The 12294-nt window shown below is 43.9% G+C and overlaps 1 protein-coding gene across 2 annotated transcripts; it reads left to right on the top strand.

Annotated features, from left to right (window-relative positions):
- The first annotated feature begins 2634 nt into the window (after positions 1 to 2634).
- On the top strand, positions 2635 to 11503 carry aldh9a1a.1 (aldehyde dehydrogenase 9 family, member A1a, tandem duplicate 1). Of its 2 annotated transcripts, none has more exons than XM_035414066.1 (12): positions 2635 to 2769; positions 3601 to 3791; positions 4706 to 4851; positions 6291 to 6420; positions 6808 to 6942; positions 7339 to 7535; positions 7891 to 8031; positions 8196 to 8384; positions 8567 to 8654; positions 8785 to 8926; positions 9732 to 9844; positions 10852 to 11503. In XM_035414066.1, the coding sequence occupies exons 2-12, from the start codon at positions 3632 to 3634 to the stop codon at positions 10944 to 10946; spliced, it is 1536 nt and encodes a 511-aa protein (XP_035269957.1). In that variant the 5' UTR covers positions 2635 to 2769; positions 3601 to 3631; the 3' UTR covers positions 10947 to 11503. The 2 variants fall into 2 exon arrangements, with proteins under 2 accessions (XP_035269957.1, XP_035269956.1); XM_035414065.1 differs by lacking the exon at positions 2635 to 2769 and adding an exon at positions 2776 to 2931.
- Positions 11504 to 12294: the final 791 nt, after the last annotated feature.

The raw sequence follows: 12294 nt of genomic DNA, 5'->3' as shown, positions 1-12294 counted from the left end.
CACAAGCCATTCTACTGCCAATGTTTGTCCATGGCTGTACGCTTGGTTTTATGCACCTGTTAGCAATGGGTGTAGCTGAAGTAGGCGGACCCACTAATTAGAAGGTGTGTCCATGTACTTTTGGCCATGTAGTGTATTTACATGTGAAATCCGAGCAAGCACCTGCTTTTCTTGCGCACTCGGAATCAGTACGGACAGGATGTCGTTGGACCTCAGGGTGCATCACTGCAGCAAACCTACGAGGCCCTGACTAGTGTTGGAACGTTTAAGTATTAGTACACGTAAAAGGTATCTCAGACACTGAGATTATTCATCATTTCAAAAAGCTTTCAATAAAGAAAAATTTATGTCAATCATTTTACCTGAAGTGTTGACTGTCTTTTACACCTGTAATTAGTACTATGTGTGTAAGGGGGTTAGGTCTGAAGCAGGTTTCAGACTGTGGCACTAGCCAGCTCGTTAAACAGGATAACATACTGATAAGATGCATGCTGAAATATAAAGTGCATGTGTATTGTTATAATAGAGCTGAGCTAGATTTTAGTGTTAGCTAGAACCATAGCCAAACTTTGCCAGGGAATTCTTAAGTAAAAATGTTCTATCTGACAATCAGAATTCACAAAACTTAACGACACTTAGTAGCTAATGAATGTATACTGAACACTAGCTGATCAGGTTCACAGTACAAACAGAACAATAAACCATTAATACATGAAAACAACAAAGTAACAAAGGCTGAGAGAATGTTACAACCCCAGTGAATTGAAGATAAGGTTCAACTGGCACATTTCCAAAGCTGTCTGGATTTTTGATCTTAAACAACTTTGCAGTCTGTATGTATTTTTTTTTCAGGCTTTGTTAAGGCCTGTCAGTTCGTAATTATGAACAGCATTGCTGCTAAGGAAAACACCCAAATGTTTTGGATCTGTGGGATACAGCTGAACAAAATATTTTCCTATGTAACATTAGGCTACATGGTTACTACAAATTTTGTAAATGTCCAGAGAAACATACAAGTGTCCCTGGACACTTAAATTGCCAGTCATTCAAGTGCCTAATTAAGGCACTTGGCAATTAAATGAATAACAGATTATTTTTCAACAGAGGCTCTGCTGACCCCTCGGTGGTGGACTGAAATGCATGCAAGATAACCTGAGGTCTTCTCTGGGCCATACTCATGTTGTGCTAATGGGTGAGATTAGCTATTGTTACATTGGGTTGGTAATGTCTTCAGACAGTGCCCACTACCCTGAAAGGCAACAGAATTTATGATTGCCCCAAAAACTTTTTTCACTCTCTTTTCCCACAACAACTACGTTGGCCTATTTGACAAAACCGTTGTTGGTTTACAAAAACATCCTCCTGAGCTACATACCTAACACTATATGGTATCCGATATCAGTAACTGTAAACTGTAAAGCAAGCTGATAAATCAAACTGATGGCATGGCACTGTGCTTCAACCATACAGTTCTGTTGCAGGACTAGTCCAGATTCCAATTTCCTGGCTCTAATTTACCCCAATAATATGTAGTTAAATTGTTGCAAGAGACACGGCATCCTACATGAATGGCAGGATTTTTGTTTATTTACAGACATAAATCATTAACCATTTTTGGGGGGGCAACTGAAGTAGACTCATTTCTTTTGATAGAAAGTGCTGGTAGCCTACAGTCTGGGGCAAAGTAAAAAGAACATTCCCACGCTTAAACACTCATTACTAAAATATGTATTCGCATAGGCAAATAACCATTCAAATAGTATTTTTTTACATAAATCGAAAATTATTATTCGAATTAAAAGGGGAAAAAACAAGAACATAATTTAAAGAAATTCAAACAGAATTCATTCTATTTTTTGTGAATTTTTATGAAATGTATATCTGACAAATTGGCAAGCAAAAATATTTTTAAAAATGAAACAAAAAATTTCAACAATCGCGAATCCACAATAGCTGCGACCTCACACGCGCATGCATCCACGCCGCCTCTTGGTCAATCGGCCTGAAAGTTACTCATCTCTACCTTCGGTCATGGCCAACTTCCATGCAGAATTTCAGCCTACTGGGGCGAAAACTGTGGCCGCTACGGGGTGGGACACTTTTGTGGACCAACCATAGACCGTATAAAAAAGGGACGAACCGACCGACAGACAGAGCTACAGAGCTGCGGTCGCAGCTAATAAAATACAGGCCGAATAGTGCCTATCCAAAAACGCAGCATGCTGAAATTTTAAGGAAATTACAAGTCTCGAGGTTAAGATACAGTAAATGGTCGATAGGAACACACGCTGAATAAGCAGCGTGGGTTAATCTGGAATTGTGAAACATTCAAATATAGGTTGTTTCTCAATGTGTTCGAGCAAAGACTACCACTATAAAATGAAATTAATCATTCAAAGTTGATAAAGAATTGTTTCGCAAGAGTCGCAGTTCTGCATGCAGCGTGTGCATGCAGGGGCGAACACAACTTCTCGATTCAAGCGAAAACGTGCAATTCTTTATTTTATCCTATTTCCGAAGCAAGGCACGTCCCCAAATGGGTGCAATCCTGGAAGTAATTACTACTTGGTTGTCTTTTTAGTGCCCATTCATTTTGAACAGTGACTATAATTAAGGTACACGTTCATCGGTGTACTCTTACGACAGAGGACTAGTTTTCCCATAGACCCCTAGCTGAATGTTCTGGGGTGGACAAAGTTCAAGCTGCATACAGTAAAAAAGGCTGAGACAGTCGTCCTGGCAATAAAACTGCAAGGGCTTTGCATTCGAGTAAGATGTCTGAGACGAACTAGCTAGGCTATTCGAACTATTTTATTTTAGGTATCGCTTTACGTTGCAGGCGTTACTGCTCTTCAAAACAGACTACTTGATAAACTGGCCTCCGACAAAAATGGCTGGGGCGCTTCGGGTTCTGTTGTTGGGAAGAGAAAATTAAGTTTGAGTTTACATTATTTTAAGTTTGTATTGTATTAATCAGGATATCTCCAACGAGGCTAGCATATTACTGTTCTTATAGCAGAATGTGTGTGAATTTAAAAACAGTTCATTTTTTAATTGTCATTTTTTATTAGTCTAGTCTAAGCTTTTTAAATTGTAGCTGCAGTAAACTGGTTGCGGTTGTTCTTTTGTGTTAGTTTTGTGAACAAGTTAACTAGCAGAAGGACTTAGGCTATGTAACGGTAACTCAGCTGCTAGACTAGTGTTAGCATAGGTATTTCTGTCACTTTCGGTCACTGGCTATGTACGTTCCTGCTTGCAGTTTGCTTACCTAGCCGTCAAGTTGATTATAATTACATTTTGTTGTAAAAACGTACATTCGCACAAGATATGACAGATATTGTCTTGTCAACATACCTGTCAGTGTTGGCCATTGGGCGTAGCCAACTACAGTGTAGACTATTAGGAAATGGAAGTAAAATAAGAGTATGGAATATAGCGTTTTTTTCCTGCAGCCTTTAAAGCTAGACGGCTAACTTGCAAACAGCAAACGTGAACGTGCTTCGTAGCTTGTATGTGTGTTCTTCTGGTATATTCAATGGTGTTGCAGTTTATATCGAGTTCATTTGCGAGCTAACTGACTTTGGAAACTTGTTCATTTAGGTGTTTCACACGTACCTTGGCTTTTACTAAAATGACTGAGCTACTCCGAACTCCAGTCATTCCTCCGGCTATGATCCGCAGCGCGTCAACAGGGACGCTGGAAGTGAAGGAACCGTTGAATTTCTGGTGCGGTGGTCGAGTGAAGGCCAAGGATGTGAAAAACGCCGAGCCTGTTTATGAACCTGCAACAGGTACGAAAGGATATATGCCGAGGCAATTTAAGAATGGAAATTATATGCTAGCTTTGATTTAAAATTTGAAGTGTTGCCAAAGGGAGACAGTTCATAGCGGAATAGAGGTTGGAGTACACATTACCTATGACCTGCACGTTTTACTGCGTGACTTCATGTGTGTGTCACCTCTGGTAACCTCTTGCCCCCCCCCCCCATTTTCAGTACAAATGTTAGTTGGTTATTTGTTTTTAATGTGGTGGCTTCATTTCACCTATTGCTCAATTCCTCAAGCACCCGATGGAACACAAAGTAATAAAGCCGCAGGCTAATTAAAGCATTTTCTTAAAGGTGCAGTATAGAAGTTTGGAGAAACTAGCAAGAGTGAGCCAGATTTTGAAAAAAATCCCTACGAACACACGCATGCGCGCTGCCTGACCGCACGGCAGAGATAGCACGTGAACCATCTATCCATTATTAGACATCGGTCTATCCTGTGTAGGGTCGCGGGGGGTGCATCTCAGCGTGCATGGGGCGAGAGGCAAGACTACACCCTGGACAGACCGTCAATCTATCCCAGGGCACACACAACATTCACTCGCACGCTTATACCTACGGGCAATTTAGAGTCTACAATTAGCCTAGCTGCATGTCTTTGGACTGCGGGAGGAAACCCACGTGCAAACTCCACACAGAAAGTCCCCAAGCCGAGATTCGAACCTACGACCTTCTTTACTATAACACACTTTTTTAATTTATAAAAACCAACTGTTTGTGTGACACATGCACAAACAAAATCAATTATTATATCTCAAGACCCCTTGTGTATGTGCACATAGGGCAAATTGTTGCTAACTTTTAATGGATGCTAAATGCTGTCAACAACACTGAAATTGTGAATACTTGGCTTTAATGGACACCTGCTGTACCGACAGGGCGTGTTCTGTGTCAGATGGTGCCATGTGGGGCTGAGGAGGTGGATAAAGCCATACAAAGTGCCCAGTCAGCCTTTCTGAAGTGGCGCAAGATGGCGGGCATGCAGAGAGCTCGCATAATGCTGGAGGCTGCTCGCATAATCAGGGTGAGGAATGAGCTTTGCAACGCTACGTACATTATTATTTTATTTTATTGTTCAAATATGTTTTAACCAGTAGTTGGCCAGATTTGATTGCTATCCATGGCTGCCATACTTCATAATGACTTAATTTTTAGTCATTTTGTTTTATTATTATTATTATTATTATTAATTACATTTATATAGCACTTTTCCAAATGCTCAAAGTGCTTTACAGTGAAGGGGAACTCACCGCACCCACCACCAATGTGTAGCACCCACCTGGGTGATGCACGGCAGCCAATTTGTGCCAGAACGCTCACCACACATTAGCGAAGGTGGAGAGGGAGAGAACATTTATTTAGCCAATTAAGTCTGGGGATGATTTTTAGTGGCAAGTTTGCGAGAGCCAGATCTGGGATTTGGCCAGGACACCGGGGAACCCCCTACTCTTAGCGATAAGTGTCATGGGATCTTTAGTGACCACAGAGAGTCAGGACCTCGGTTTAACGTCTCATCCGAAAGACGGCATCTCCTACAGCACAGTGTCCCCGTCACTGCACTGGGGCATTGGGGTTTATTTGTACCTGAGGGAAGATTGCCCCCTGCTGGCCCACCCAACACCACTTCCAGCAGCAACTCAGTATTCCCTGGTGGTCTCCCATCCAAGTACTAACCAAGCCCACACCTGCTTAGCTTCAGCCATTTGGCAGGAGCAGAGTGCATGGAGGTATGGCTGCTGGCAGCTGGTTTTAACCATGTTGTAAATCTGTAATTTAAAAATATTGCAGCCAGTGGTATACTTGATTATTGGTCATTGACCTCATTTCTAGGGGACATTTTTACCAAATTTCTTTTCTCCCTTGCTCATCTACACTTAGTTCTTTTTTTATTAATGTCTCAGTGCTGTGTAAGAAAATGAATCTTACAACAGTACCAGTATTCAAATGTATTCAATGGAATTAGTAGTGTTATCCAAGATGCTTACGTTTAGATTTTTTTGGGGCACTGGAGGGGGTGTAGTGTTTGTGTTTTTATCTCGCAAAAGGTGTCAGCTGTACACCGTATGCTAAATAATTTTTAGGAGGACACATTTGTGTGAAAACTGTGGGTTTAGACACACCATGGATAGCTGGAAATTGTCCTTGATATAATTTTGTACATTCATTTTTGCAAAGATGGGGCTGCTCGGTGGCTCATTCAGTTAAGGCACCATGCTGTGGTGCATGGATGAGCCTCACAGCCTTTGATCAAATCTGGATCTGTCCCAGTGCTGAGTGGCTGGTGTAAGTGCCCTTATTGCATACAATGCTATCACATGATTGTATAGGCTTACCTAGGATTTTTTTTTTTTTTTTAATGGAAGCTTTTTATAATGGGGCGAGCTGTCCCTTTTCAGTGTCTGTAAATGTCAGGGCATGTGTTATCACATTGTCGACGCCCCCTTGTTCCATTGTTGTCAACAGGAACGGAGAGATGATATTGCCAAGTTAGAGGTCATCAATAACGGGAAGTCCATTACAGAAGCGACTGTGGACATAGATATAGCTTGGCAGTCCATTGAGTATTATGCTGGCATGGCTGGAACCTTGGCAGGTGAGCTGTGAGAGACGTACTGATGTCTCGATCTATTGTATCTCACTTCACCCTCTCAATTCAACTTAAAGCTTTTTCTTTATGATTTAGTAATGCTTTCCTGTATTTTACAGTGAAATTGTCATAAATTTTCTTTTCTTTAGTCTTTATTCAGTCTTTTCATTCCAGTTATCCAGTTTCCAATTCTTTCCCACCAACAGAGAAAGCAGTTACAAAATCTGCAATTTGTTTGGTGCCCGTTGCAAATATACAACTGTACTCTTTCATCCGGGCAAATTTCCCAGAAAATGAAAGGCTTTCAAGCTTTTCAAGCAGGTTGTTTGATTAGGATTTTTCTCCCTGCGTTATATCTGTCAGAGGTTAATTTGTTGCACTTTTTCTCTCAAGGCCAGCACGTCCAGCTTCCCGGGGGTGCGTTTGCCTACACCCGGCGCGAGCCCCTGGGTGTGTGTGTGGGAATCGGCGCCTGGAACTACCCCTTCCAGATCGCAGCCTGGAAGTCTGCCCCAGCTCTGGCCTGTGGTATGAGCACCCCACGCACCCCCACACACACCGTGTATCTGGCCTGTGGTATGAGCACCTCACGCACCCCACACACACCGTGTATCTGGCCTGTGGTATGAGCACCCCACACGTCCCACACACACTGTGTATCACAGTGCTGAACTGCACAGACAAGCTCGGGACGCACCATAGGCTCTGCTGCTTGTGCATTCATTATATATGCTGAGTTTGGTATGGTGGGGTGAGAAGCCTATCCTTCACGGACTTGTTGCTTAACTCTGGATCGGCCTTGGAAAATACATATCGGGAAGTCACAGTGTGCGATGGAAGGCAAGCTGAATTTCATTGAGAGGCTGACATTGTAGAGCGTTGAAGCACACTGACGCTGTGACGCTGTCCTCCACCTCCTCTCAGGCAATGCCATGGTGTTCAAGCCTTCTCCCATGACCCCCGTGACGGCTGTGGTGCTGGCTGAGATCTACGCCGAGGCCGGCGTCCCAGAGGGGCTTTTCAACGTGGTGCAGGGCGGGGCCGAGACGGGCACTCTCCTCTGCCACCACCCTTTGGTGGCAAAGGTCTCCTTCACTGGCAGTGTCCCCACAGGCAAGAAGGTACGGTTGTAGACCAGTAGTATCTCGATACCGGGTGCAGCTCGACATTGGTCTCTCTTTGAAGGTGGCGGTACAAGTTGCCAAGTAATTCTGTCGAGACACAACCAACATAATCTGAACATCATACATTTGCTGTGTGTAAGTGTGCGGTCTCATGACCGTCTCGGTAAGAAGCGGTTGGCCCGGCTGACAGCGGGTCAATCAAACCTGTGTTTTGTAGTTGTTTCCAATGACCATGATATCCACTTTTGTACGTCGCTTTGGATAAAAGCGTCTGCTAAATAAATGTAACGCAAAGTAATGACAGTGGGGCTCGGTCATGGTCCATCTCCTCCCCTTTCCTCCCCTCTCACAGATCATGGAGATGGCTTCCAAGGGGGTGAAGCCTGTGACCCTGGAGCTGGGGGGGAAATCTCCACTGATCATCTTCCAGGACAGCGACATGGAGAACGCTGTGAAGGGGGCACTCATGGCCAACTTCCTGTCCCAGGGTGAGGTATGTAGTAACGGGGCTCACCTCCAGGGTGAGGTGTGTAGTAACGGGGCTCACCTGGTGCTGGGAATGCTTCCAGGAGTCATAAGCTGCCGGGCTTTATTGGGTTGTGCAATGGCGACGTGCCAATGTGAACTCTCTCTCGTTTTTCCTTTTTCTTTACGCAGGTCTGCTGCAACGGGACACGGGTCTTTGTCCAGAAGGAGGTCCTGCCCAAGTTCTTGGAGGAGGTGGTGAAGAGGACCAAGGCCATCCCAGTCGGGGACCCCCTGCTGGACGGAACACGCATGGGCGCTCTGATCAGCAAACCTCACTTGGAACGAGTGCTGGGTTTCGTCGCACAGGCCAAGAAAGAGGTAACGGGGCGGAGGCTACTGCTGCCTAACCGGGCGGTTTTTAGTCTGCGTGCTTTTATTCTTTCATTGCTTTTAACAGAGCTATGGAGGTCTGTGTGAAGTTGAGGTGTAAACCTGTTTTGAGCTGATCGTGCTTGGTGTGCAATTGGCTGCTGTCCTGAGCTGCGCGTCTTCGTGTTCAGGGTGCCAGGGTGCTGTGTGGAGGGGAACCCTTGGTCCCCGCTGACCCCAAACTGCAGGGAGGCTACTTCATGTCCCCGTGTGTTCTGGGTGGGTCCTCATTTTGTGCACATCTTCAGAAGTAAGGAGTGCTGTACAGTAGCTCTCTGTGCTGATCTCTGGTCTACTCTCGCCGCTCCCTGCCCTACCCCAACCTTCCCTGCTCATTTTCCTTCCACAGACAACTGCAGGGATGACATGACGTGTGTGAAGGAGGAAATCTTCGGACCTGTGATGTCCGTGCTGCCCTTTGATACCGAGGAGGAAGTTCTGCAGAGAGCCAACAATACAACATTCGGGCTCGCTTCTGGGGTCTTCACCAGGTAGTGCTGCCTTACCAGTAGCTGGGCCTTGAATCAGGGTGTGAAGTCCGGTGAGGCCGCTACACACGCTATTTACGTTTTCACAGAAACTTTCGAAGCGTGGCCGTTCACTGACTGAGAATTTTCCAAAGACTGCCTTAGGCTGACATTGTATCTCCAGAGCAGGAAGCTGCATTGCGAGACAGAGGTTTCCAAAATGACACCGCAACATGCCGTATCATAGATATGGGTAACTACCTCAAAGAACAACTTTGCAAATGCCCCAGAAAAGCGGGGAATGATGGAATTTTCTATTTTAGTGAGCGATGCGCATACTGACATAGTCACAGAACAGTGACTAGTTGCCATTTTGACCATCGTGAAAGATTTTGAAATAGCCAAAGAACTGCTCAGCGACTGCAAATGACCGATCAAGGGGGCAGCGACATGTGTGATGTCTGTTATGTTTTGTTTGATGCAAATTTGAAAAGATGGAGGCACAAAAGTATAATCCACTATCGTTCTTCGCTCATCATCAGGGACTTTACATTACATTGCATTTATTTAGCAGACGCTTTTATCCAAAGCGACATACAAAAGTGCATATCATGGTCATTGGAACAACTACAAAACACAGTTTCGATAAGGTACAATACTCATCTCGTTCAGCTCTTCATAGGCAAGGACATAGTCCAGTTCACGCAGTGAACATTTTTCTGACCTGACTTATGCTAAGTCAGGCTAGGGGGAAGCACAAGCCACAGTAATAGACTTGCTGCCTGTAATCTGAAAATGGGGCGTTCGTTCCTTTGTTCACTTTCTGCAGGGATATTACCCGTGCCCACCGTGTGGCTGAGAACCTGCAGGCAGGAACCTGTTTCATCAACAACTACAACATCAGCCCCGTGGAGGTGCCCTTTGGTGGATACAAGATGTCAGGTGGGGATTTATGTTGTGTTCAGTGTATACAGTGATATTCGTTTCACTGGTGCAGTGTGTGTATATGTGTGTGTGTGTGTGTGTGTGTGTATATATATATATATATAAGAGGATGGGAATGCGTTTGAACTAAAACAAATCTGGTCTCTTGGAGTGTAAATGTGTAAGGGTAACACTGCTGATGGCACGCAAGGATTTTCCCATGTCTTGTTCCTGGGAAGTTTTACAAGCTACTTGATTTTAAATATTGTATTAGCCTAAGAGTACACTCGTGGGCTCAAGCACTTTTCTATTGAAATTGTTTTTTCGTTTTTTTAATACACTACATGACCGAAAGCAAGCCTGGACAAAATCAGCATTTTAACTTGTCTTAAGATATTGTCTTAATCGTGACTGTGGTGACATCACTCGGGCAGTCAGGGTCTTTGCAAACAGTGCATGCTCCCCAGTCTTACTGAAATCCATTGGAATTCAATACTGCTGCTTTTATTTTTTTTTGCACATTTTTTTTCATTTTCTATCCCTTACTACTTTTCCCAGCTCAGTAATTTTCAGAATAGATTAACTGTGCGATGGCTGTACACCATGGGCTAGGAGCTGTTTAGCTAGGAAGTATTCACAAATGTTTCATTTATGTGATGTGTTGGAAATGGAGCCAGCATATTACATAAATAAAGTTAAGCAGTTGTCTTTGTTCACGCTATTGTGTAAACCTAAAGCTACACATCTGTACTACAAACTTTGACTGAATTTGAACTGCTTAAGTATAAGTGTGGTTGTGGGAAGAGCCCCTTTGTGCCTGTACCTGGATTGCTGATTGACTGAATGAATGTTGTTTTTAGGATGGCCTCGTCGTTTACTTTAGAATTTAAATGCATTTCAGCTACACTATGTCAATGCTGCTTGCAGCTGCATCATTTTACTGAATTAACGTACGATAAAACTGTTGCTTCAAAGCTTTGGGCAGTACCGCGTGCGATTGCCCCTCCTCTCTTGTCGCGCTGCAGGTTTCGGCAGAGAGAACGGCCAGGTGACGATTGAGTACTACTCGCAGCTGAAGACTGTGGTGGTTGAGATGGGCGATGTCGACAGCCTCTTTTAGACGTCTGTTAGGACACCAGCCATTGAACCTCACACTCACACTACAGGGTCCATTCTTGCTAGAGTCCTTTTATTAGGTGAGAAGGCCTACTGCTCCCGATGTGCCATAAATGTAATGGAATCTTTGTCTGATTAATCTGCTCATGGCTAAATGTTAAACCATCTAGTTGTTCCCCACGTTGTGTTAAATATGCAGAAAAGGCTGTGGAAAATGCATGGCCTTATCAGAAAAATAAACTTATTTCAAAATTCCCAGCAGGAGCTTTTAAAAAAAAAAAAAAAAAACAACAATCATGTTTGCTAAATGCTTGCCTATCATAAATGGTGATAATCCCATTTTTTATTAGTAGCTTGCCAGTAGTATTTGTTTCTTTTAAAGGCAGTTTGTAAGCACTTATTGTTAAGCTTAAGAACACTTGCACTTGTTAATACCACTAAAACTTTCACTTTTTTGAGATGACATGCTGCTTGCTGACATGCTGAATAAACTGCGCTTTTTTAATAAGTGTAGTAATTTGTGGAGTTCTCTCAATAAAAGCTTGCGTTAACAGGTCGCCACACTAATCAAGCCATTCAACATTTTATGAAGCATTTTTGCACGTTTCATTGTTTCTCTCCCTTTCTATTCCCCACCTCAACCGGTAAGTGAGGAGGCTCGACGCCGAAAGGAATTAAATAAGGTGTAAGAAACCGCTCGGTTACATCACGCTGCGGAAGTGCCCGAGCAGTGAAGGAGCGTGTGCAGTCTTAACCCCCCGCTGCTGCCGGAGCAGGATTCATTGAACATCATCTCCATTATCTGAGTCCAAAATAATGTTTTAAGCTTTCTCCTGTGCTGATGGTTGCTGTGCATAGACGGAGGAGGAGACCGGCTTTCTGCCAGCAGTGTGGCTCTGTGCGGATCGCAGACGCGGGCGGGCCCCTCCCTGGCTCGCGTGGCCTGCGTAGATATAATCGTGTATTTAGCTACGGCACCACTGTATTGGGGAGTGACTACGGGGTGCAGATGCTGTGCACCTGAGTTCTATGTGTATGTTATGAACTTAAAACTACTAGGTGTGCAGTGGTAAGAGTCAAAGAGGAATGCCCGGTTAAGATTAATGCTTTTTAGTTTATTTACAGTATGTTAATAATCAAAATATACAGTATCATTTTTACATTGCACTTTTCCCCTTAAATAACCCAAAGATAAGAAAAAAAACAAATGAATGGACCATTGTAACATAACAGTACATTGATCATTCTGATTGCACTGTCTCTGCAAGCGTACCACGCTAGCTACAGTATCTGCTGGCATTGACCCGTAGGTCTCCTTTATCACAGCCCGCTGACTCCCTAACAGCACAGTG

The sequence above is a fragment of the Anguilla anguilla genome, chromosome 4 (genome assembly GCF_013347855.1).
Source record: "Anguilla anguilla isolate fAngAng1 chromosome 4, fAngAng1.pri, whole genome shotgun sequence".
Lineage (NCBI taxonomy): Eukaryota > Metazoa > Chordata > Actinopteri > Anguilliformes > Anguillidae > Anguilla > Anguilla anguilla.
The sequence above is the reverse complement of the archived record's forward strand: the minus strand, read 5'-3'. Positions and strand labels throughout refer to the sequence as shown.